Source organism: Podarcis liolepis (genome assembly GCF_965112155.1).
Source record: "Podarcis liolepis genome assembly, chromosome: 12".
Lineage (NCBI taxonomy): Eukaryota > Metazoa > Chordata > Lepidosauria > Squamata > Lacertidae > Podarcis > Podarcis liolepis.
Window position 1 is genome coordinate 55,407,180 of NC_139563.1, and position 26,046 is coordinate 55,433,225.

General features: G+C 43.1%; 1 protein-coding gene and 1 long non-coding RNA gene across 3 annotated transcripts in view; one reads left to right on the forward strand and one right to left on the reverse strand.

The window, feature by feature from the left end:
• The window catches only part of POU6F2 (POU class 6 homeobox 2), a 310,874-nt gene that overhangs the window by 143,288 nt on the left and 141,540 nt on the right, over nt 1–26,046 (forward strand). For both annotated transcript variants that reach the window (XM_083468803.1, XM_083468804.1), the window contains exons 3-4: nt 18,639–18,730; nt 22,739–22,967. In XM_083468803.1, coding sequence (XP_083324929.1) covers nt 18,639–18,730; nt 22,739–22,967 — 321 coding nt within the window. The remainder of the gene's footprint in view (nt 1–18,638; nt 18,731–22,738; nt 22,968–26,046) is intronic.
• LOC310690212 lies at nt 368–25,647 on the reverse strand. Its single transcript, XR_014517983.1, has 5 exons — nt 25,473–25,647; nt 23,826–23,900; nt 13,724–13,768; nt 3,215–3,305; nt 368–557 (listed from the first exon to the last, which is right to left on the reverse strand). It is a non-coding gene; the product is annotated as an uncharacterized lncRNA (long non-coding RNA).

Below are 26,046 nucleotides of genomic sequence, written 5' to 3' on the forward strand. Positions count from 1 at the left end.
CTGAAGCACTTTTAGCTAAGTGTATCAACATGAACCTAATTTATTTAAACCTTCATCTAGTCATTCATATTAAAAAGTATCATGCACTCTGATATATCAAGAGAGACATTTTCTCTCCTCCTTGTATATCTCCAGTAGGTATACATGAAATCACACAACAAATAGGCTGTCTATTAAATTGCTGAGGTTGTGATTCCTAAGCCTTCTTTTGCTCATTGCCATTTAATAAACAGTAACATAAGCACAATATATCCTTTGAGTGTTAATATGTAATGAGAACAAACAGAGGACACAAGAAAGGTGGAGAAAAGGTAGATATATAAGCAAGAAAAAGTGAGTTATTGATTTTATTGACTGGTCTGTTAACTTCTGACATTGCAATAAAGCCTTATTTATTTGTATACAGAAGACTCAATTACATAGATACATATCATTTTAACAACTGGGTTATTTACAGGAGAATTGTAGCTTCATAAATAATATAGACATGAATTTCTCAAGCTGGTGTTCATCCATTGTTGCTATTTGGGGAGCTGCCATAGTATTCCACAGATGCTCTTCAGAGGAACGTCAAAAAATATCAATGTTTAAAAATGAGTTTATATATGAGCAAAAGGGGTACTTGTTTAATATACTAACAATATATAGACAACCACACACTTGTTTACAAATTGAGCTTTGCAGTTACTGCATTACTATAATTACAGCACAATCCTATACCTATTTACTCAAAAGTAAGTTCTACTGTGTTCAGTCAGCCTCAAGACCTAGTATTTGTGTCTAAGATTGCTGTCTAAGAGAATGAATTGCAAGTGGCATAGCTTAAAATTCCTTTTAAAACCCAATATTTAAAATATAGGATTCTTCACAGTTATTTATTCACTTTTTTCTTAGATCCCTTTCCTTGACTTCAAGGCAACAGGCAGCATGTCAGTAAGAATTAATTCTATTAACCCCAACTGGTATTGAATATTAATTCAAAATAACCTAACTAAGTACAGCCGTAGAAACACAACACAGAAAATTATAATTCCACTGTAAAAGCAGGGAAGCGGAGGGTAGGGGTATGCTTGGCAGATAAAGAAAGGTCTTAAACACCTGGCCTGAAATATATAACGATGCCGTTCAAGTGGATTTTTCCCAAGCAAACTATTCCACAGAGGGGGTGCCATGACAGGGCAGACAAAAATAAGTGCTTCTGCACACAGTGCGTAGTTTGCAATGGAATCCATTCATACAGGTTTGAAAGGCTTTGAATGAGGATTAGGCTAACACAGCCCACCGTTACAGATAGGTAGCCGTGTTGGTCTGCCATAGTCAAAATAAAAAAATTCCTTCCAGTAGCACCTTAAAGACCAACTAAGTTAGTTCTTGGTATGAGCTTTCGTGTGCATGCACACTTCTTCAGATACACAGCCCACTGTGGCTACAAACCCAATGTGCTGCCTCCGCTGATGGGGCCAGTAGGCTTCTGAATGCCATTTGATGTAAACTATGGCAGGGAAGAGTCCTGCTTAAGGCCTTCTGCTTGGCCACTGTGAGAACAGGATGATGGACTCGATGAACCACTGCCCTGAGCCAACAGGCCCGTTTTATGTTCTTAACAGAGCCGTCTTTCCCATTGGGTTTACTGGTGCATTGGGCCAGGGTGCCGGCCTCTCAGGGGCACCCCCAGCGAGTGGGGGAGCTGCGTGGCTTTGCCGGTGACCTCCCCTTTCCCTCCTGCATGCCCACCAGCTGTGCCAAGTCATATGGCTGGCAGGCGTGCAGCTTCCTCCCCAAGCCCCCGTGGGAGGAGAGCGATCCCCGCAGAGCCTTGGGAAAAGGTCGACAACTCTGGGAAATGGGGGGGATGGGGCACTGGAAGGATCTTTGCAACATGGCACCGGATATGCTTAAGACGGCCCTGGCTCTTCAGCAAATCTTTGCCTGCATTTGAAGCCCTCCAAAAGGCAAAAGAAGCTTCTGATTGTGGGGTGTGGGGACTTGAGTGGGGAAAGGGTTAAATGACTCCTCTCGTGGGTTAAACCACAGAGCCTAGGACTTGCCGATCAGAAGGTCAGCGGTTCAAATCCCCGCGACGGGGTGAGCTCCCGTTGCTCGGTCCCTGCTTCTGCCAACCTAGCAGTTCGAAAGCACGTCAAAGTGCAAGTAGATAAATAGGTACCACTCTGGCGGGAAGGTAAACGGCGTTTCCGTGCGCTGCTCTGGTTCACCAGAAGCGGCTTAGTCATGCTGGCCACACGACCCGGAAGCTGTACGCCGGCTCCCTTGGCCAATAAAGCGAGATGAGCGCACAACCCCAGAGTCGGTCACGACTGGACCTAATGGTCAAGGGTCCCTTTACCTTTACCTACCCATTTCTATGCTCAGAATGTGCCCCTGTCAAAGGCACTCCCCCCCCAACCCCCTCAAGGTCACCAGTGTTTTCTAACTTGCAGTTCGCACCTGAGAGTGGGATATGTTCCATGTGACACACAGACAGAAAATGACATTTACTTCTTCCCTCCTATTGATAGCAAATGATGGTTGTTGTTTTTTCTACTCCACATTGAGGTTAGAGTATTGGACCAGGACCGTAGAGAGCAGGGTTCAAATCTCCACTTGGCCATGAAGCTCACCTTGGGCCAGTGACTTGCCTCTTAGCCTTCCCTACCCTCCTTTTTGTGGCGATTAAGATAGGTCAGGGGGAGAACCATGTATGCAACTGTGAGCTCCTTGGAGGAAAAGGTGAGCTATAAATGCAAGAAATAAATCCATTGTGAGATCAAGGGTTCCGCACCCACAATTATTTTAATAAATAGGAAACTGTTATGGCCAACACCCTACTAGCGCAGCCTGCTTCGAAAGGCTGCAGGAGCAGACAGACTCTTCATAGCAATTGACTGTAGGCAGAGAAGGGTAAACAGTAAACGGAAGCCACATGATTTGGTGTGAGAACAGGGGAGAACCAGTGCGCCTAATTTTGCCTCTGAAAGATTGGTAGGTATTGAACAGCCTGGCCATTTTCAGTTGCCGGTTGTCAGTCACTTTTGACTCAGTAGGTGACCTGAATTGTTTTGCATACATGCTATCCGCACAGCATGTTATTATGGAAAGGTTTTGCCATAAAGAAGATGTTTGGAGATGATATTTCAGCATGTCACCAAGTTTTATGCATTATAAAAGCAATCAGACTGAATCAATCTGAGGCTGTGATCCAGTTCACACTTACTTGGGATTAAGTCCTATTGAACTCATACTTATTTGTAGGTAAGTATTTTCATGGGCTGATATGTAAAAATTCCTACGTCTTCTTGATTTTCCTGTAGATCAGACAATATATTTTATTACATTTTCTGTTCTTTATGCTGCCTTAAGATCTAATACTTCTGTTCCTCAATTTATTAATTCCAGTTTCCCCAATATTTAAACACAAATTAGCATTTATTTTCTTCATTCAGTACATTTTTTCTTCTTGAATTTAGAATAGACATGTTGTATGGGTGTGCGTGTTGCTTTTCATATTCTCAAACCAAGCATGTGAACTATTTCCCTAGGAACTGCATCAGTATAGCTAAATTGACATGATATGGGAATCCTTTGTCAAGCTCTGTCACAGCCATTTCCTTTGGTGGGTTTTGTATTGCAAACAGAATCACAGGTTAATTTCCGTCAAAAACACACACAATCTTCAGCCACAAATATACCACGAGTTGCTACGGATAGAAGCCAATGCTCTCATTTGAAATAATGGCTTGCCCTGCTGAGACATTTCATGAGATCTTTGCTATAGGTCTCATGCTGTTGAGGTCTTGCCGAGGGGGGCTGGGTGTATCAGAATTTTTGCAAACACAAACATTTCACAATGCATGCTATATGCATGTTCATTTGTAGCAGGGTTTTCTATTTTTATTCTTTCTTTTTCGCTTGTAATTTCATCTGATCTTAAAGCCTGGCCTTATGTCCACAGACCAAAACTGCTGTCATCCCCTTAGCTCACTGCTTGGCTCCTACTGTATGCCTCTCTGTGGGGCTACTCTTTTAAGAGTCTCAGCAAAGTCTGAGCAGCTGAACAACCTGTAATGAGACTCTTGATTCAGCCGCCCCGTAGGGCTGCATAAAAACCACAGAGCAGAGTAGGAAATTGTCAAAAACGCTGCTGGAAGCAAGACCAGAATAGTGGACTAAGTACCAAGAGAGAGAGTTTCATAAAGCACCATCTCCTGTCTGCTCTCACAGTTTAACACAATCTGGTGAAAACACAACTCAGTAATGAAAAGATGCTAATTTTTTCCCAGGGTAGAGACCCTCTTCTGCACTCCTAACCCTTCTACCAATTAAATATTTTGGTTTGTTTTAAGCTTGCTCATTGGCTTCTAAGCTAGTATCTTGATTCATGCTTCCTGTGAACAGCTTTGGGGCTTCAGATCCAAAATCTGAAGTAGCTGAACTGATAATGATTTGGGTCTTAGCAGAATGGATTCCTTATGAATAAGCTCCCCCACTGTCGCCGCCAGTGCCATTTCAAGCATGGACTCGAGTTTTTACCCATGAGTACTTTGTTTATTTTATCTGTTGATTTAAGCAAGCCCACTCTACCTTCTAATTCCAAAAGGGCTTGTTGTGGGTTTCCTGTCAGACTTCTGGGATTATCAGGGTGGGTTGCCCTCGTGTGGGTCGACCTGAGGCAGTACCTGGATTTGACAAAAATATGACCTTTAAAATTCAGTTGCTGGGTCTCCATGGGAGCTAATATGGCTCCAGAAGGCTAGGTGATGGTCAAAAAAGATGACTCATCCAGATCTTCAGCCCTCTAGCAAGGGGTGGGGGCAGGGTGAGGTGGGGGTGTCTCTCTGTGTGTGAAAAGAACAATGCATCACAGACTGAGAGCGAGATTGAGAAAGTCACAAGGAGCTGAGTTTAAAGCAACTTGGGGGCTAGCTGCCACCCTAAGGAACTGGTGTGGGAGCAATGTAATTTGTTTGCAAGGGAGATTCACAAGTACAGTATGTGTAAATAAATGCAACTATTTGTAAATAAATGCAAATAGTCCAGAGAACCCAAACATAATTAAGTTCTGTGTTCTAGTGGTTGGTTGAATATTATATATATATATATATTGCACGTTCCAAGCCACTTGAGTAAAAGGTTGCAGTTTGCTAAAGGAATGGTCATAATTTTGAGGTGGGGAAACGCAATCCTGCTTCATTGCTCTAAGACAGGGGTCAGCAAACTTTTTCAGCAGGGGGGCAGTCCACTGTTCCTCATACCTTGTGGGGGCCAGACTATATTTTGGTAAGAAAAAAAAGAACGAGTTCCTATGCCCCACAAATAACCCAGAGATGCGTTTTAAATAAAAGCACACATTTTACTCATGTAAAAACACACTGATTCCAGGACCCTCCGCAGGCCGGATTGAGAAGGGGATTGGGCCGGATCCAGCCCCTGGGCCTTAGGTTGCCTTGTTGTTGTTGTTGTTTAGTCATGTCCGCCTCTTCGTGACCCCATGGACCAGAGCACACCAGGCACTCCTGTCTTCCACTGCCTCCTGCAGTTTGGTCAGACTCATGCTGGTAGCTTCGAGAACACCATCCAACCATCTCGTCCTCTGTCGTCCCCTTCTCCTTGTGCCCTCCATCTTTCCCAACATCAGGGTCTTTTCCAGGGAGTCTTCTCTTCTCATGAGGTGGCCAAAGTATTGGAGCCTCAGCTTCAGGATCTGTCCTTCCAGTGAGCACTCAGGGCTGATCTCCTTCAGAATGGAGAGGTTTGATCTTCTTGCAGTCCATGGGACTCTCAAGAGTCTCTTCCAGCACTAGAATTCAAAAGCATTAGTTTGCCTGCCCCTGCTCTAAGATCAGGGTTCTCAGTGCTGATGCCTGTTTGCCCTGGGAACCGGGTTGCCACCTGTCCTGTATAATACAGGATTGTCCATTATTTCAGTGTAAAATCCTATGCCCTGTATTGATTCAATACGGGATGTACCGTAGTTTGTATTCTGCTGTTCTCTCTCTCTCTCTCTCTCTCTCTCTCTCTCTCTCTCTCTCTCTCCACCTCTCACTTCCTTCCTTTCCATTTTTCTCCTTGCTCCCTCTCCTCATCCCACCCCTAAAGAGGAACAAATCAGGGCAAGGTTTTCAGGTTGTTGCTTCCAGTTCCCTGAAGCTTTGGCTGGGTGAAGGCGGCCATCTGCAGAGCTGCAGCCTGGGAGTGCTGGGCCCTGTTCCTCAGAGAACTACAAGTTCTGTGAGTCCCTAGAAACAAGCGGTTTTGTGTCAGTGTAGCCCAGAAGCCCCACATGATATTTGAGAGAGGAGGGTGGGGGAGACGTATCTCCCCACAAGGCTTGCCCTTTCCACTGCCCTCTAATATTATTTTCTCTCCTTCATAAATTTAATATGTGGAACATAGTTCATCCCCACATCAGAATATGCCCCCCTGTTTAGTTTTTGCCCTGGCCTGCATGTATCACTGTACAGTTCTGTGCATGTGTGCAAGGGTATGTGAAAGGTCGTCCATTTAAGCTCTGGGTAGCAAAGCACAAATTTACTAATTCATGTGTGGGTGCGACAAATTCCAGAGTGGCCATCCGGTTAGGCTGCAATAGATTTTAATGGATTGCTTTGATGTCATTTCAGCGGTGGGGGGTGGGGGTTGCCCCCAGCCCCAGCCATCCTGTCCCATATTTTGTCAGAACAAAGGTGGCAACCCTATTTGGAAACCAATTAGGGAGGCTAGAAAGAATCTCAGCATTCCTTGCCTTTTGCAAATTTCTGAAATTTATGGTTCTAGGTAAAGAGTTATGAAAGACCGATTCCAATGTTTTGTGATTGATGAGGCTAAATGGCAGATCAGTAGTTTAGATCTACTAGGTGTATTATTATTATTAAGTAAGAGAAGCTAATCTTGGGAGATGAGCCTGGTCAACATTTGGGATTAGTAAACCCTGCAAGGATTACAGCATGGATTACAACTCTGCTTAAAGATAAAATCGTTTCTACTTTATAATCAGATGAAAACATATATAAATTAAGTGAAGAACCTCACGAGAAATTGATGGCTGGCGATATTTTTTTAAAGGCAAATAGTAGCAGTTGCTCCAAATAATAGATGTTCTTTTAACATGCTCCCCCTTTGGCATTTAGTAAGGATGCAAGGATGGAAAGAAAGGAAGTTTAATTTAGAGCGTCTTCTGCCCTGTTTAGTTAGGGATCAGCTGTCCAACATAAAATAATAATGTGTTCAACTGTCCATCTTCTAATAGGCAACCTTTATCACCACTATATTCAGCAGTGCTAACAGCAAAAGAAATATTGTATGAATTCGTAGAAAATTGATAGAGTCTTTGTGACCTTAATATGATTATATGTGTGCTAATGCATTCAGTAGCAAAGAAACTACAACCCACAATGGGCAGGGTCCAGTTCATAAAAGATGCATGCACCATTAACAGAGGGATCTTTGTGCACCGTTCAGGGTGGCGGGGGTGGCGGGGAGAGGCAGGGGGAAGGGGCGTCAGCTTATTTTAAATAAGGAACATGATTTTACCATGATATCTCTTCCCATTTCATGTAGTGACCTTGCTTCTCAGCTCTCATTTAGACTGTAAAAATACAAGATGCTCCAATATGAACATGCATTTTTATTTTGCAAAACTGCATAAATCAAGATGTGGGATTGGCAATAATGTAAATAATGGACTGCTGCGTGGAAATGAGAGAACGAAAAAGTAATGAGCAAAAGGGTTGCTGAACACCTAAAAGTGTTAAGTGTGAATGTGACAAAAATGTGTATCACGTAGTTCAAATTGCCAGGAAGCTGGGATTGGCCTCAATGATAAAAGTAGAGGGTCCTGTTTAGTTTTCAACCAGTAAAGATTGAATCTAGTTTGTTGAATGCTTCATGCATTCAGGGACATTTTAATTTGATAATGACTAGCACACAGGATCATCCTGAGAACAGCTCTCCTTCGTTTCCCCTGTGCTCAGTATGGATGTATGGATGTAAGGCTTGCATCAGCCTCTAAATAGAAGAGAGATGGAGAGGAACTGTGTTGCGATGCACATTGCACTGGCATGCTAGGGGTGTGTGTGTGTGTGTGTGTGTGTGTGTGTGTGTGTGTGTAGCCAATTCATGAATTACTATGGCCAAGTTTTCCTGGTCCAGGAATGGTCGCAGCTGATGTACCAGCAGGTGAAATGTACCTTCTAGTTGCTGAGGCTACCTTGGCCTCCAGTGACAAAGCTGGATCCAGAACCCTCTCAGATAGAGAACATTCTCCTTTAGGGGTCTGACAACCCCATCCAGAAGTTCTCATACATGGCAGCCATTTACCCACAGTGCCCCTCTCTTGCTAGGATTCAACTTAGCTTGTTCTTTCTCGTCCATCTCGCTGCTGCATCCAAGCACTGGTTGGCCTCTCCATTCTCCCTAACATTCAGCTGAGTGTCATTAGCCTATTGATGCCAACTTGCTCCAAAACTCTGAATGACCACTCCAAGCAGTTTCATATATAAGCAGCCAGAATAAGTCAAAGCAGCCCATAGTGGTGGCTATGACTTGGTCAAGCAGCTGTAGAGGGGTTTCTTTGCTCAGGAAGAGTGGACAGCAACAAATTTGAGGCTTCAACTGTTGATGTCTAAGTAGCAAATAGGGGACGCGGGTGGCGCTGTGGTGTAAACCACTGAGCCTAGGGCTTGCCGATCAGAAGGTCGGTGGTTCGAATCCCCATGACGGGCTGAGCTCCTGTTGCTCAGTCCCTGCTCCTGCCAACCTAGCAGTTCGAAAGCACATCAAAGTGCAAGTAGATAAATAGATACCAATAAACGGCGTTTCCGTGCGCTGCTCTGGTTTCGCCAGAAGCAGCTTAGTCATGCTGGCCACGTGACCTGGAAAACTGTCTGCGTAACAAATGCCGGCTCTCTTGGCCAGTAAAGCGATATGAGCGCCACAACCCCAGAGTCATTCATGACTGGACTTAACTGTCAGGCGTTCTTTACCTTTTTAAGTACCAAATAATAGTCACTATTATTGTAGTTTTCATTGTTGGCATCTGCTTGTTTTGAGAGACAATGGCGTGCACCTCTGGGGGTACTCAGAGGACAAGACCCCCTTCTCAGTCTCACTGATGTTGTTAAAGGGAAAGCAGAGCAATACACTTGGCACTAGCTTGTCTGCAGGAGTTGCTGGAAGGAGGTATACAAGGCACCATCCAACCGTTTTAGACTGTAAGGGTTTACTTAGCCTTTTCTTCTCCCAAAGATATCCCACAAGGCATCAGAGTTTTAGGATCAGAGTTTTCCTTCTCCCGTTTGGCTCATATAGAGAGCACTTCAAGTAAACAAAGAATCATGGCCTTATCTGAATGTTTTGTGGCTGTGGTTTTCATTCTTGGGTGTTTCCACCTATGCTCTCACAGACAGTAATAAATGGCAGAGAATAAATTTTCACCAGGACTGCTGGATGCAATGGAGCTCCCAGCCAGCTTGAAATTCTTGCTTTGCTGCATTTTCTTGGTTCTTAACTCACAATTCTTCTTCTGGCCATTCTTCTGGTTTTCAAGCAAAGCCTGCTTCTGGTGCAATTCCTATACGGTGGGTAGCTTAGGAGGAGGGCCTATGAGGCTAAGTGAAGTACAAGTGCATGAGTGAAAGAGATATGTGTGTCGGGAGGATACATCCCTCTTTGATCCTGGAAAGCCAGCATGAATAATCTCATATTGAGGCTGTGTAAAGCCTCATTCATACACATGAAATTGTATGCTGTTTCCCAGGCATTGCTAAACTGGCTTGGAAAAAGAGCTGGACAAATCAGATGCTGAGTTTCAAACCAGAGTCCTCTTGAATATTGTGCAACGGGAAGTACAGCCATTTAAGGTTATGCAAAATTTCATGCTAAAATACCTCTGTGAAAAGCAGAATGTATGCAGGGTCCCACATATTTTTAATTCTGCCTTCATAGCAGCTGTGTCTCTGGTTATAACTGTGAGGTACAAAAAGTATCCAAAGCACATGCTTTAAAAATAAGTTCATTTTTAAAGCTCTTGAATATATTCAAGAATCTTGTTCTGAATCCTCCCCCCAAATTGCTTGTTGAAATTTTATCATACCTGTTTCTGAGAACAGTTCAGAGTTCTGGTTTTGGCATTAACACCTTGGACATCTGAACCCAGAAGGAGGATTGCCTTCTTCTGTGTAACTCTGGTCATCACATATGCTTAATTTTAGAGATTAGACAGATGGGAAATGGAGGCAAGAACTTCTCATTTATGGTACCTTGTCTTTAAAAGGATGTTTGATTGAGCATTATCTTAGCCTACTGCTTTTTTGGTGCTGGTGGTTCTGTTTGTTTGGCTTCCTCAATTTATTATTATTATTATTATTATTATTATTATTATTATTATTATTATTATTAAATTGTAGAATTTTAGAGTTGGAAGGGACTCCAACTCTAGTCCAACGCCTTGCAACTAGATCATATATGACAGAATAGATCATAGATGACATAATAGAAATGTTATTGTTGTTGAATTCACTTGGTATAATTGGTAACTTATTTGTTGCATAAACAGCCTTGGGTGCGAATCAAGGAAGGATAGGACAAAAATATTTTAAAATTAAAAAAATATACAACTAGATCTAGACGTAAGATGACAGTTAACAAAGCCATGCTCAGAGTAATCCCATTGAAATTGATCCTATATTAAATTATATAAAAACATAACATGTAACATGGATGCGGGTGGTGCTGTGGGTTAAACCACAGAGCCTAGGGCTTGCCGATTAGAAGGTCGGCGGTTCGAATCCCCACAATGGAGTGAACTCCGTTGCTCGGTCCCTGCTCCTGCCAACCTAGCAGTTCAAAAGCACCTCAAAGTGCAAGTAGATAAATAGGTACCACTCCGGCGGGAAGGTAAACGGCCCCTCTGTGGTCTGCTCTGGTTTGCCAGAAGCGGCTTAGTCATGCTGGCCACATGACCCAGAAGCTGTACCGCCGGCTCCCTTGGCCAATAAAGCAAGATGAGCACCGCAACCCCAGAGTCGGCCACGACTGGACCTAATGGTCAGGGGTCCCCTTTACCTTTACTAACATGTAACAAACAAAAGCATCAACATAATTCTAATAAATTCCATACATAGCATAATTAAAAACATAAAATGACGTTTAATGTGTCATTGAAAGTTTGGTGAAAAAGATGGGTTTTAACCTGTTGTCTGAAAGAAGACAAAGTTGGTTTTCTTTTTTTTGCTGTTTTTTTGTGCTTTGTATTGTGTTATATGTGAATTTAATGTTTAAAACCTTTAATAAATATTTTTAAAAAAATTTGAAAGAAGACAAAGTTGGAGTGAGATGTATCTCAGTTGGGGGCGTTCGTTCCACAGAGCCACAAATGTTGGTTATGTGCATCTCATTGTTTACTTCATCTGTGTGGGTGTGCCAGGTGGCACATGATTATTGGAAAATTATTATTATTATTATTATTATTATTATTATTATTATTATTATACCCCACCCATCTGGCTGGGTTTCCTCAGACACTCTGGGTGTCTCCCAACAGAACACTAAAAACAGTATAAAACTTCAAACATTAAAAACTTCCCTAAACAGGGCTGCCTTCAGATGTCTTCTAAAAGTCGGGTCGTTGTTTATTCCCTTGACATCTGGTGGGAGGGTGTTCCACAGGGCAGGTGCCACCACTGAGAAGGCCCTCTGCCTGGTTCCCTGTAACTTTGCTTCTCGCAGGGAGGGAACCGCCAGAAGACCCTCGGAGCTGGACCTCAGGTATACTGGGCCAAGGCCCTTTAGGGCTTTAAAGGTCTTTGAATTGTGCTCGGAAATGTAATGACCACAGTATCAGAAAATGCAAGGTTAGGATTGGGATTAAGACCTTTGCTGTTCTTATTTCATTGGATTATTATTTTTTAAAAAATCAGATGTGCATAAAATCTCTAATTATGAATCTATTAATGTTAGCAAAAATTACGAGGGTTCATAAATGGAATAATCATGACTGTGTGGGTTATTGATGTGTTTAGATCTCACAGTTAGACAAATTAACCAATGGGTGGGTTACATAGAAGGTGTAACAATAACCAGAAAACTAGAACTGTTGAAAAATGGACACACTTTGTAAATTATTGGAACTAATATTGTAGATAGTTAAGGTCTGACAGTAATTTATTTGTATAAGCACTGAAGATGGTATTCTACATTATTTGCTTTCTTCCAAATAAATGATTTGTTTATATTCTATTAAACAATAAAATAAGTCATTGTTCAATTCACTGGGGGTGTGCTTTAGGTTCAGTAAGGAACTAGGTGATTTTTAGCTTTTTTTGCACTGTGCTAAGCAACACAGAGTTAGACAAGGGGCTGATTCACACAACCATGTGCATTGCTTCACTGTTTGACACTTGATGGTTCACGGCTAATGAACCCTGGGTTTAAAGGAAGAAGTCACATGACGGCTCTGCATGCGGGGCGTGATCTCTGATGGCTCAATAACTTTTGAAAGCCATCACTTGATTTCTCAGTGATCAAGTGAGGAAGGAAAATGTTCTACCCTTCAGATGCCATGGACTACAATTCCAATCAGCCTGAGCCAGCATGGCCAATTGTAGGAGTTGTAATAGTGCATAACATGTGAAGGGCGCCATATAGGTTGTCCCTGAACTAGTATGTATGGACCGGCCCATTACTTTTAGACAGATTGAGGAAGATGTTTGAGAAGTGAATAGTGGGCTAATTTTTTATAGCTCATGCATTACTTTCATTACAGGAGAAAGCAGGAATGCTGTCAAGGCCATGCCAAGGCCAATTGATGTAAATAATCAGAATAATGCTGTCATCTTTCATGGGCATAAGTCCTGAAGAATCAATTTTCTCAGTGATTATATGTGAATGTGGAAGTTAACATCTGAATAGCCTTTTGCTATCATCTTTCTTTCTCACCAAGGAAGGATTTGCCTAATTATGTGTTTACTGTATTTCATGTGACGATCACCAGTTTGGAATTGGCAACTTCCATCATATTTTAACTGACAGAGGTGCGACCTTTTAAACATGTGCCTATAGCACCTATCAGTGGAGAAGAACACGACAAGCTCATCAGATGATAATTAATATGTGAATTGACTTGTGAATCACATTTGAAGGACCTTCATGCAGATGAAGGAGCAGACATGTTTTCTGTTGCTGGGCTAGAGCCACTGCATGAGGGATGATGCAGTCGAATCCTGCTCTGTAGTTCCTGCACTGAGCCTTGAGGTGGATAGATTGCCTTCAATGTCTGTCCCAAATCTATGACTCTATACTAGACAATCCAAAAGGGTCGGTTTGGGTCTCTTTCACAAAACAAAGCTCACCTGGTTGTTGCAATTATTTCGCTGAAAACCTCTCGTTGTACAAACTGATCCTTAGGGTGAAAGCAGCAGAGAAGCAAGGCGGAGAATATTGTCATTACACGAGCAGTGAGGAGGGACACCTGCCTCCAATACTACTTGTGGCTTCTTTTGAAGGTTTAAGATGATGTGGAGAGAATTTGGCTATGCAGTATTTAAACACAAGAAGTTCTGACTGTCAGTTGTGTTGGTTGGCAATGAACAAACAGGTATAAAAGGAGAATTCTTGGATACCAAGATCCAGGTTTGGGGCAAGTACTGTTTGGCGAGAGAACCCCAGCAGAGATTTAAAATAATAAAATGTGCAGCAAAGTAAAGCGTGGAAATATAGGCTATTAGACCTTTAAAATATGCCCTTGCAAGTTCCAAAGTAGTCTTCTCTTCCCCTAGCATAGAAAAAGACCACACATTTGGTAAGTTAAAAATGGTTTACTTACAAAATCTCCAAAGGTCAAGTTCATGAGCTTTTCCATACATTAGTCAGAAAACACAGGCAGTAAAACTTGGCTTCATTGCAGGGGTGAAAGTTTCTAAATTATTGGTATAAGAACACTTGAAAGCGCCATGAAGTCTGAGCTTAGAGCAGCCAGCTCAGACCTCTTTACACGCTGAGCTTTTTAGGTAGACTGAGGTACAACAATAAGCTTGATTACCTATTTTCTCCCAAGGTGAGGGGGAGTGACCTAGGTAAGCCTGGCAGGACAGCTTACTCTATGGCTTTAACCCCTTCGTGCATTAATTAGACTTAAGCATGTTGGTTATATGAGACTGGTGATCCCACAAATCAAACTTACATATGGTGGGGGTTCCTGGTGGGATTCCATGTCTCCCCCCGCCCCACCCCCACCCCATACATATTCTGTGTACAGTGGGTACCTCGGGTTAAGTACTTATTTCGTTCCGGAGGTCCGTACTTAACCTGAAACTGTTCTTAACCTGAAGCACCACTTTAGCTAATGGGGCCTCCTGCTGCTGCCGCACCGCCGGAGCCCAATTTCTGTTCTTATCTTGAAGCAAAGTTCTTAACCTGAAGCACTAATTCTGGTTAACGGAGTGTGTAACCTGAAGCATATGTAACCTGAAGTGTATGTAACCCGAGGTACCACTGTATGTGCAAAGATTCTATGAAGATGACTCTACTGAGAACATGGCAGAAGCAAAAAAGGGAATTGTATGACTTGCAATTCATTTTCTTAGCCACTGAACCACATCAGCTTGCACTTTGACAGACATAACCTGAGCAATTTGGATATGAATTTGTTGAAACTGCCACAACATACGCAAGCCATGTAAAGATGTTGCATGTATTACTATTTCTACTTTGTGTTACTTTTTTCCCCTAAGTGGCAAACACCAATAAGACTATGCCTTTTTCCTCTATTAAGCTATTGCCCTTAATCCTGGGTGGAACTTTGGCGTTATCTGTTTGTTCTTTGGTGACTGTGTGCTCCCCGTCTCCTGAACTGGAATGTACAATTGCACTGGTTTTATTTTAAAATTAATGTTCTGATGACTGTATGTCCTAAAAAAAATGTAATAGCCAACTGCTGGAGTTCATATACATTTAAAAACTTCTTTTTTAAAGAGAGGAAGAACATTAAATGTGATATCAATGTTGGCACTGTTCATTTTATAGAAACATCAACATGCTTTTATTATTAACCTGTTCTAAATCAATGTAAGAATTTCAATACAACACTTGTAAGTATTCCCAAACCAATGTGCCTCTCTGACTTCCTTTTGGTTTTTTTTAAATTACAAATTAATAAGATTCCCAGGTTTCTGCCTAATGATTCTCTGCATTTATTGCTTAATCCCCATATAAAATATTGTTAAGATTGACACATTGCTATAGAGATAGAAGTCAATTGAATAATATGTAGCAGTCTATTTTATTTGTACCTTAATGTGGTGATGTATTTCTTTCACATTTACATTATTTATAAGTCTGTCCCCTTGGAGAATATATAGAAGAATTTGTTTTAAATGAGCAGATAATACCTTCTTTAAAATTTATAAGTATGGCAGAATCAGATCCCTTTTTTTCCCTTCACAGACCATGGCGTGGCAATAAAATAGTTCTGAATTGCCTTGCACTTGCTATTCATAGGACAAACGTGGGGTGGGGAGTGGGGGGAGAGGATCTTATTAAGGTTGAGTTGGAATTCCATTTCTATAGCCATCAGTAAAACCACAGAAAACAAAATCTACACCAAACTGTCTGGCAGAAATCCTAAAAATTGTTGCTGGGATACACAGGCACCTGCGTTCCTGACGCTTCTTTGCCATATGCATTCATGCAACCTGCCCCAGAAACAATAAACAGGCAGGCTCCTGCTTCATTGATTTATTTTTTATTATTTTTATTTGCTACTAATAGCCATTCACCTGCAGAAATAATGCACACACCCCTACCTACTTATTGAGGAATAAGAAGGTGAAAGCAGGCTTACGTGCATGTATCTCTAAGTGGATATTGAACGGCATCGACAGATGGGTACTCCAATTTAGCTGCTAGAGGAAGTACAGTGGTGCCTCGCAAGACAAAAAGAATCCGTTCTGTGATTCTCTTCGTCTAGCGGGTTTTTTTGTCTTGCGAAGCAAGCCCATTGAAGGATTAGCGGATTAGCGCTATTAGCGGCTTTTAGAGGCTTTTAGCGGCTTATCTGCTGATCGGATCAGCTGATAAGCGGCTTAGCGGCTTAGAAAAAGGGGGGGGGGAAACCAGCAGGAACTCGCAAGACATTGTCGTCTTGCGAAGCAAGCCCATAGGAGATTCGTTTTGCGAAGCACCTCCAAAACGGAAAGCTCTTTCGTCTAGCGAGTTTTCCGTCTTGCGAGGCATTCGTCTTGCGAGGCAACACTGTATGGCTCTGAGAGCAAGTGTGGTGTAGTGGTTAAGAGCGGTGGACTCATAATCTGGTGAACCGGGTTCGTGTCTCCGCTCCTCCACATGCAGCTGCTGGGTGACCTTGGGCCAGTCACACTTCTCTGAAGTCTCTCAGCCCCACTCACCTCACAGAGTGTTTGTTGTGGGGAGGAAGGGAAAGGAGAATGTTAGCCGCTCTGAGACTCCTGAAGGGGAGTGAAAGGCGGGATATCAAATCCAAACTCTGCTTCTTCTTCTTCTTCTTCTTCTTCTTCTTCTTCTGGTCAGATTGATTGGCAATAGGACTCCTAGGTGTTGAGGTGGGGGGTACTCAGCTGATCAGCACCACGGCCAGGTACAACAGGCTGAGGCCCAGCTTCTTGCTTGCATAGACCTTCTTTCAGGAACTTGGTGGCAATCAGGTAACTATTTCATACCCTCCAAGTGTCCCGATTGGCACCCTCCAGGCATACAGGCTGGAGACACAGGTGGCACTGTGGTCTAAACCACTGAACCTACGGCTTGCTGATCGGAAGGTCGGCGGTTCGAATCCCCGCAACAGGGTGAGCTCCCGTTGTTCAGTCCCAGCTCCTGCCAACCTAGCAGTTAGGAAGCACTCAGTGCAAGTAGATAAATAGGTACCGCCCCGGCGGGAAGGTAAATGGCGTTTCCAGTGCACTGCTCTGGTTCGCCAGAAGCGGCTTAGTCATGCTGGCCACATGACCCGGAAAAACTGTCTGCGGAAGCGGACAAACGCTGGCTCCCTCGGCCTGTAAAGCGAGATGAGCGCCGAAACCCCAGAGTCGTTCATGACTGGACTTAATTGTCAGGGGTCCTTTACCTTTTAGGCATACAGGCTGGGACTGATAGGAGTTGTAATCCAAAGCATTTGGAGGGCAGGTTTAGGAACTGGGGCAGTCTGTTCCAGAGCAAGGATTTGGTTCTACGTCTCTTAGAAGCAGGGCCGGCCCACCCAGGAGGCAAGGTGAGGCAACTGCCTCGGGTGCCAGTTTCCACAAAGCGGCAGATCTGGCCTCCCAAGAATGCATTGCCTGCTGTTGCTGCTAGGGTGCCCGTGGCTGTGCACTCCTTGAAGGCAATGCTGCCTCTACAATGGTACACCTGCCCACCACAATTCGGAGCAGACCCTCCCCCCCCCCAGACCTTTGATTCCATTGGGTTGATTCAGTGTGTCCCCTCCCCCCATTTTCCCTGATGTAGATCATTACTCTCCCCTTCTTCTCTGGTGGCAAGGAAGTGGGGTGTCAGTGCTATTTTGTGGCTTGCCTCAGGTGCCCCAATGTCTTGGGCTGGCCCTGCTTAAAACTATTCTGGAATCTGTGCAGAACATACTAGTCAGTTGAGGTGGCATGGCAATGCGTCCTGCTGCCAGTGAAGTACCGTATTTTTTGCTCTATAAGACTCACTTTTCCCCTCCTAAAAAGTAAGGGGAAATGTGTGTGCGTCTTATGGAGCGAATGCAGGCTGCGCAGCTATCCCAGAAGCCAGAACAGCAAGAGGGATTGCTGCTTTCACTGCGCAGCGATCCCTCTTTCTGTTCTGTCTTCTGAGATTCAGAATTTTTTTTCTTGTTTTCCTCCTCCAAAAACTAGGTGCATCTTGTGGTCTGGTGCGTCTTATAGAGCGAAAAATACGGTAACTTAATTGAAACACTTCCCCAAATGAATGGTACATTACATGTAGTAAGAAAGTGTAATCTAGCCCTCTTTCTGTTATGCTCCTCTATTGTCTACCTGTTGGGGCATTTATGGGGAGGAGCATTAAAACAAATTTTAAAAGCCCCTTTACCTCTAGTATCAAGTAGTACCTCTAGTCTCTCGTTCTGTGAAATTTGTAGAACCTAGGCTGACTCTTAGTCCCAAACCCTGACTCTTCATCTGTGCAAAGTCCAATCGCCTTGGATCCACTAGTTTGCACTGTGATATTTTACTGATATTGTACTCTTTCACAGAGATAAACAGTAAAAGTCACTTTACTTTGGCCCAGTTAATTCTTCCTCTATGAAATTAGGATAGCTGTTGCTCACTTTAGCATTAAAAAAAAAGAGGCTCTTTCCCCTGCAGAGAGCTTGTGCGATTTATTTTTTTTTATGTAAATGGATGTATAATGCAATCCACATTAGCTGTGTTGATGATGGCTTCAGTTTCACTGCTGTCAGATTTCCGTATCTCCCTCCGAGTGAGTAGGCTGGCCTGAATGAATGTTAGCATAATTTATGCAGCTGATAAGTGATTTGAGCACTTGAGTTATTGATAAACCGCTTTAGCATATCATTTTCAGCTTGATGCTATGTGACATCACAGCAAAATGTAATGTGCTAGTCCCCAGGCTAGATATTAAGGTAGAGCTTTTTCTTTGAATTCCAGGAGCCAGAGGAAACACAGCACTGTCTGATACAAGCACATCTGATCAGCACCAACCCAGTCAATCCCATCCAGCGTTCCCTGTCGGGCCCCAGGTCAGTTTCTATCATTGACTCGAAATAAAATTTGCTTTTCTGAAAGCAAATATTAACAATCAGCTAAATGGATAAAGTAGAATTATTTGGCTGCATGCTGTCGTTTGAAATGTATGCTTAGCAATTAACATTTTAAAAATGTGTGTGTGTGCATGTGTGAGAGAGTTTGTTCATCTCATTTTTTAAAAAGATAGAAATCTATGTACAGTTTTCAAGTCAAATTTCAGATTTGGGCTAGGGATTTTTGCTCCTTAATTTAAGTTACTGGAGCCTCACATCAGCCTTCTGCTTTAAATACAGCCTGAGGTGATGTGAAACTGCTAAATGGACTTTTAATGTAAGTTTGAGTCAACAGTTTGGGTTTGACAGTTGTGTGTGTTGCGAACAGACTTTGTTTCAAATTACATTTATCCTAGTTGGGAGCCAACAAGTATTTATGTGGATTGTGCTGTAATGCTAAGTAAAAATTTGAAGGGTTTCTGTTTACAAAGTGACTGAGCCAGGCTGCTAGGGAAGAGCTGGCAGACATTCTGGCCCCCAGTTTCTGAGCATATCTCCACAGGAGAATTAAATTGGCTGGTGCCATTTGAACTGCCACAAGTTCCTCCTAAGAACCCTCCGAGCTTTAGTCTGACAATTTGTGTTTGCTTTGGCAGCACTTGTATTAAAATTTGAACTATGCAGCAATTTGAGCGTGACCCCTGCACAAAGATTACATGCAGATTCACGAAGCTTTACATATTTGGGGAGGGTCCTAGGCTCAATGGTACAACACAAACTGTCCGTGCAAAAGGTCCCATGTTCAATGCTTGGCGTCGTTGATTTATTTTTTTACAAAACCATCAAGTTGCATGTGATGCTCAAGACCTCTGTCTATGACCCGGAAGGGCCAAAGCCAGTCAGAGTAGCACCCCCAGAACTATAGTTGGCAGCTTTTGCAGATCTGCCCCCTGGGGGCTGCCAGCTCAAAAGAGTTGTTTGGCTTTGTTTCTTAGGAAATGTACGGTGATTGGGTTTAATCAAGCCGTCCTTTCAAGAGCAACCAATACTTATATTCTAGATGGCGCAGCTCAGAGCACAGGTGGGGTCCATATTACCCGACCTGGTCTAGTATATGCTATGGATGTGAAACTGGAAAGAATTCAGAGGAAATCAACAAATCAGCGTTTGTGAGTGTAAAGGAGCAGAGTATTATATTTCCTAAAGAGAGACTGAGAGCAGCAAAGAGGAACACACTTCCTCTGATCTCTGAACAGATCTGCTTACTCGTGAGAAGGGACAGCCTGTAGAGCAGCCCTCACTGCCAGAAATCAGACCTATATTATTTTTATTTCTTAAATTTGTATGCCACCCTTCATCCGTAGATTTCAGGGCTCTTCACAGCATAAAAGTATATGTGGAACAACAACTCCATGTGGGTTATAGATTGACCTCCTGAGCTTTTGGGGGGGGGTTACAAATTTGGTTATTTTTTGTCTATGCAACAACAGCCGGTCCATCCAGATATCCTTTTTGTTGTGCTTTGGTGATGATTTGTATTGGGACAGTTATATATGATCTCACTTTTAGTACTGTTTGCACCTGCAAATGTTTAGGAGCGGACATACTTCTTTGTTTCCAATAAATACGAGTCCTGTAATTTCCTGCTGAAATCCTGTAACTGTTTATGCCACAGATGTTCCAATTTATTTTCTGGGCCACTTCTGTTGCACAGCAGTGCAGGAGCGGTCCTCTTAAGTGGCCATAATGTGCTCATATTGGGGAAGCAACTAATAAAGTGGAATGATGTTCCGTACAAATGCACTATTGTTGCACTATTACTGTTGCAGAATACCTCTGCAAAAAGCAAACACAAAGAACAGCCCTGTATTTACATTTTTATTGCTTTGTTCTTTTGAAAACCACCTTGAGAATATGATTGAAGGAATGTTAGTAAAAAAAAACCAGGCCAACAAACTTATTTTGGGTTGGTAGGTCATGTTGGGTTTACTGGTATGCTGGATGTGTCCAAACTGCTTTGGGAAGCATTTTGTTTGAAAAGTGATTTACAAATCTTAAACAAAGGCTTTAATTATCACCAAATTTGGCAAATAGCTACTGCATTTTAAAATATCATTGGGTACCTACAGTAAGTGTTTTCATCAGGGGTTTGGAACCTCTCAGGCCAGTGGGGCAAACAATGGGGCCCCCATTTGGCCAATGACCACATGGAGTACAAAATATTTACTTGGAAGCCAGTTTGCGCATTAAAGTTGTAGTGCAGCAACACCTTCTCTAGAAAGCTTTGCCTGAGAAAGCTCTCAGGCACTGATTTTTTCCTTTCATAAATTATTATATAAACTCCCTGCAAATTTATCAATTGAAATTGATTGTTCATATTACTTTTAGTTGATTAATCAGCGAAACTTGCATATGGGTAAAAACAATGTTTCTGATGCCAGAAGCATTTTTGCCTTTGTTTTTAGACGGCACATAAATTTCTTGTGGGAGGCATCGTCTTAGAAGAGGTGTTCCTCCCAACGTAATGGAAAAGAGAGAATGCCTCTTTTGAGAAGACACTTGCCAGCTATATTTTTTAATCACAGTGAAGAAGAATGTCTGTATCTATATCTGTATCTATATCATCTGTATCTACAACTGCTGGCTGATTGGGACACCTTTTTCAGTCAATTAAAAGTGTTTTTAACTAGTTAATCTAAATCAGGCATGTCCAACAGGTAGATCGTGATCTACCAGTAAATCGCTTGGGTGTCCCAGGTTTGAAGTTTAGTGATTAGCTTTGGCCAACCCTGCCCTAAAAAACCTCAACAACTCTTGGCAATGACAGTGGGTAGATCACAGCCGGTCTTTTTATACTATGAGTAGATTGCAGTCTCTTGGGAGTTGGATGTGCCTGATCTAAATAATCCAGCATTTCTAAATGCTGCTGGCCTAATACACACGCCCCACGCCCCGTGATTGTAGTCAGAAATCTAAAACAAATCAGAAGTAAGTCACAGGCTCTGGGTCAGTTTGCACAACATGGTGTCCACCAGAGCTTTTAGACTACAAAGCATGTTCTCCTTCATGGAGAGCACGTGTTGCGGTGGGGGCTAGCAAGACACCCACTGTTGCTTTGGCCACCATTAACACGTGCTTTCTGTTGCTGGGGAGATTTGAATGTTGCCATTTTGTGATTGACAGCCATAGCCTTTAAATACCCTGCATGCAGCGTTGAGCTTTCTCTTTTCGCTGCGCACATTGGATCACCCTCCCTCCCTATTTTCAGGTTGTTCGCATTGACCTTACTATGCCTGTCACGGGGTCGTCTGCTTTTGGGGCGGGGGCCTGGTAGGAATTTTGTCCATTTGGCTGGTGCCATTTGGTTTTTGCCTACTGCGTAGCAAATTGTCACAACTTGTAAGGTTGCGGTTAGGCATTGGTTTAGAGATTGGTTGGTGGAGGGGCATGGATTGGCTGTGCCTGCCCCTCCACAATGCTGCTGCTGCTGCAAAGGAATTCCATTAAAGGAATCCAGGGGTTTGCCATGCTTTTGTCCGAACACCTGCCAAGGGGCTAGGGCCATGCAAGAGCCCCTGGGAGCATTCGGGGAGAGGTGAGGCATGGTTCCCAGCTCCGTCTCTCTCCCCAAAATGTTTTCCCTTTCTGACTTTGCGGGCGTGCGAATGTCAGTCTGTCCCTGTGCGGGGTCAGATAGTTGTAACCAATGCCCAAGCAACCACTCACATTGTTTGTAATTTTAATAAAGTTGTGGCCAAAATTATGCCAAAATCCTTAAACTAAAATCAAGTGTCAATTGTATTTTATTGGGCTGGCTTGGGGACCTCGAGACGCAACTCCTGTCATACCTGAAGGTTGGCTGTGCTGGCTGAGGCTGATGGGAGTTGTCCAACAACAACTGGAGGGCACCAGCTTGGGGGGAGGCTCCTCTAGTGAAACCACTGCAGCCGTGCTGTTGTGCCTTTATTTTGTTACATGTTAAAATTTGATCATTACGTCTCCTTTCAGCCACTACTGACGGCGCAGCAGCTAGCCTCAGCTGTCGCAGGGGTGATGCCGGGAGGCACGCCAGCACTGAATCAACCTATCCTTATTCCTTTCAACATGGCGGGTCAGTTGGGGGGCCAGCAAGGACTGGTCTTGACTTTGCCTACCGCTAATCTCACCAACATCCAAGGGCTGGTGGCCGCAGCTGCAGCAGGAGGCATCATGACTTTGCCGTTGCAAAATCTACAAGGTAAATCGCATTGGAAATTCCATTTCCTTTTTCCATTGATTTTTTCATTGTTTCATTTTATAATGTATATAAAACCGAGTGAACAATCATAACAACAGAAGGCAATTAAAAGATGAAAAACAAAACTATAAAATAGGTATGTAGACTGAGTTCAGTAGATTTGGTTTAAAGTTCTTAAATGGAAGAGCTTGTAATAAGAGATGTTTAGAAAGTCTGATTTCAGTGTCTCCCCAGTGTTAATTTGGTCCCCCATTGATTATAGGGTACAGAGTAGTTTTTATTTTGTTGTAGTGTTGTTTTTATTTTGATTATATATTTTGTGAATTTGTGTTCTGGTTTTGTTCTGTGAGCCGCCCTGAGACCTCTGGATATAGGGCGGAATATAAATTATATATTTATAATTTATATAAATTATATATATGGTATACCTCATCATCAGGTTGAGCTCTGTAGAACAAAAGGATTAATTTAGTCTAGCTTTTTTTTTTAAGGGACAGAATAAAATCCACTACTGTAAATTGCCATTTATTCAAAAAATTATCAGAAAGAAGGATTTGTAAAGTTTGAAATAAAAATAGAAAATTTGCTAGAAACAACATTTGAATTGTAGCTGTTCTCCTCAAAATTGAGAGATTTTTGGTTTTTTGCATGTTTTTGTTTCTAATTTCCATGTAATTGGATTATAATTCATTTAAAATAACTTTGCATATAAATGCAAACATTTATTTGCATGAATTTTTAAATATTCAATTATTTTGGCACGTATTGTAATTTTAGACATAAAATAAATTAATTTTTCAGTTTTAGGTCGTAATTTTTTTAAGAGGAATTCAGATTTACAGTAGTTGACTGAGATACCTGACAGAGACATTGGAAATTCATTTCGTTGGTCGGTTTTGACACACCAAACTTTTGCAAATACAAAAACAGCATCTGGAATTCAAAAAGGAAATTCATTACTTCCATTCCTTTGGGCCACTGAAACTCTAACAGCACATGTTATAGCTCAAGTTTATTTCAGACCTATTGGTTAAGACCAGTTGAGTATTAGCCTTCCTAATTATGTTGGTGTGCCTTATGTGTTTTGGGTGGAAAATTCCTGACCTCGAAGAGGGTTTTTTGTGACCTTAATATGCAAGAACCAAGTCAGCTCATAGGCAGGCTGAGGCGGCTGCCTCAGGTGGCAGCAGCTCCTTGGGTGCCCCACCTGCCCTGCCACCTCCCACGTCAATGAAGAAGCAGTACTGGTGTCAATGCCAATTTCGGCAAAATCTTGCTCCAATCAGGCAGGGCAAGGCGGCACTTCCCATTTCACCTCAAGCAGCAGAATGGGCCACAGTGCTTACGCTGGACCTCCATGGTTACATCCACACCACGGGAGTCTGGAGCAGAGACCATCCTCCCCTTTCCACATCCCTGTCAGGGCCATTCCAGGTGCAGAACATTTCTTTCCCTCCGCTCTTGCACTTGAAATGTGTTGTGTCAGATGGCAATGGTGGTTGCTCACGAGTAACCACCTGTGTTTTACAGGTTTTATTTAGTGCAAAAACTATTTGCAGGGCGGAACCCCAAAGTTCATGTCTGCTTCAATCGCTAGCAGAATCTGGGAGTGGCTTTTTCTGGTTTTGTCCCCAACATAAGAACTTCGTCACCCCCAGCCTTGTCCTTCCTTCTTTGCGCTTTACCCCTCTGTGCAAGGTGGGCGACGGAAGAGGCGTGCTTCCCTCCTGGCCGGCTTGACCAGGAGCGGTGCTGGGCAGCATCCCCTGACCAGCAGCATCCCCTGACCCCTTTCTCTCTTCCCGCCGAGACCGTATAACACCGGTCTTGAAAGACCTACATTGGCTCCCAGTACGTTTCCGAGCACAATTCAAAGTGCTGGTGCTGACCTTTAAAGCCCTAAACAGCCTCGGCCCAGTATACCTGAAGGAGCGTCTCCACCCCCATCATTCTGCCCGGACGCTGAGGTCCAGCGCCGAGGGCCTTCTGGTGGTTCCCTCATTGCGAGAATCAAAGCTACAGGGAACCAGGCAGAGGGCCTTTTCGGTAGTGGCGCCCGCCCTGTGGAACGCCCTTCCAGCAGATGTCAAAGCGATAAACAACTACCTGACATTCAGAAGACATCTTAAGGCAGCCCTGTTCAGGGAAGTTTTTAAAGTGTGATGTTTTGTTGTATTTTTGGTTTCTATGGAAGCCGCCCAGAGTGGCTGGGGAGGCCCAGCCAGATGGGCGGGGTATAAATAATAAATTATTTTTATTATTATTCCCCACTGGAGGTGTGGCTTTCCCCACCGCAGGAAGAGGAACTGCTTCGCAAGACTTTCGGAAGATCCCTGTATCCCAACGGCCCTTCTACCTCCCTTCCCTGTTCCAATGGCAGTTCCTTGACAGTGTTGCCTCTCTGTTCCTGGGTCGTATTTGCCCCCCCCCCAACTGTGCATACACAAGAGGGTAAGCTATTAGGGTCATCCCACGTCAAATGTCCTGATTTCAATACAGTCATACCTCGTTTTGAGTCCGCCCCGTTTAGGGTCCATTTCGTCGAACGTCTGCGGCAAACCCGGAAGTAGCGGAATGGGTTACTTCCGGGTTTGCCACACAGGCAGAAGTGCTAAATTGCACTTTGCACATGCACAGAGTGGCGCTTTGTCGAGCGTCCCTTTCATTGAGCATCCGGGGCTCTGGACTGTACACGACCGTGCTCTCACAACTCAGATTTTCTTCAAAAATATTTTCTCTGTAGATACCCAAGGGATAACCTCAAATTCATTTTGAAAGATTTTTTGGTCCAAAATTGGGCGCAGGAGAAATTTTCACAAATTTCGATTTTCGCACGATTTAGGTTAATGCAATTTCTGTGTCAGTTTAGGGGAAAAAACCTCCTGATTCGCTTATTTTTCAACCAGTTGGGCATATTTGGGTATCAAAATAAAGCTAATATTGGTCTCTTTCAAAATAAGGTATAAATATGGTATTGAGTGCCACAGAAAAGGGTCACTGACCATTCAAAGTGAATTTTAGTCATTTTGTACCTTGGTAGGTTCGATAAGCCATAGCACGCAAACCACAACTAACAATA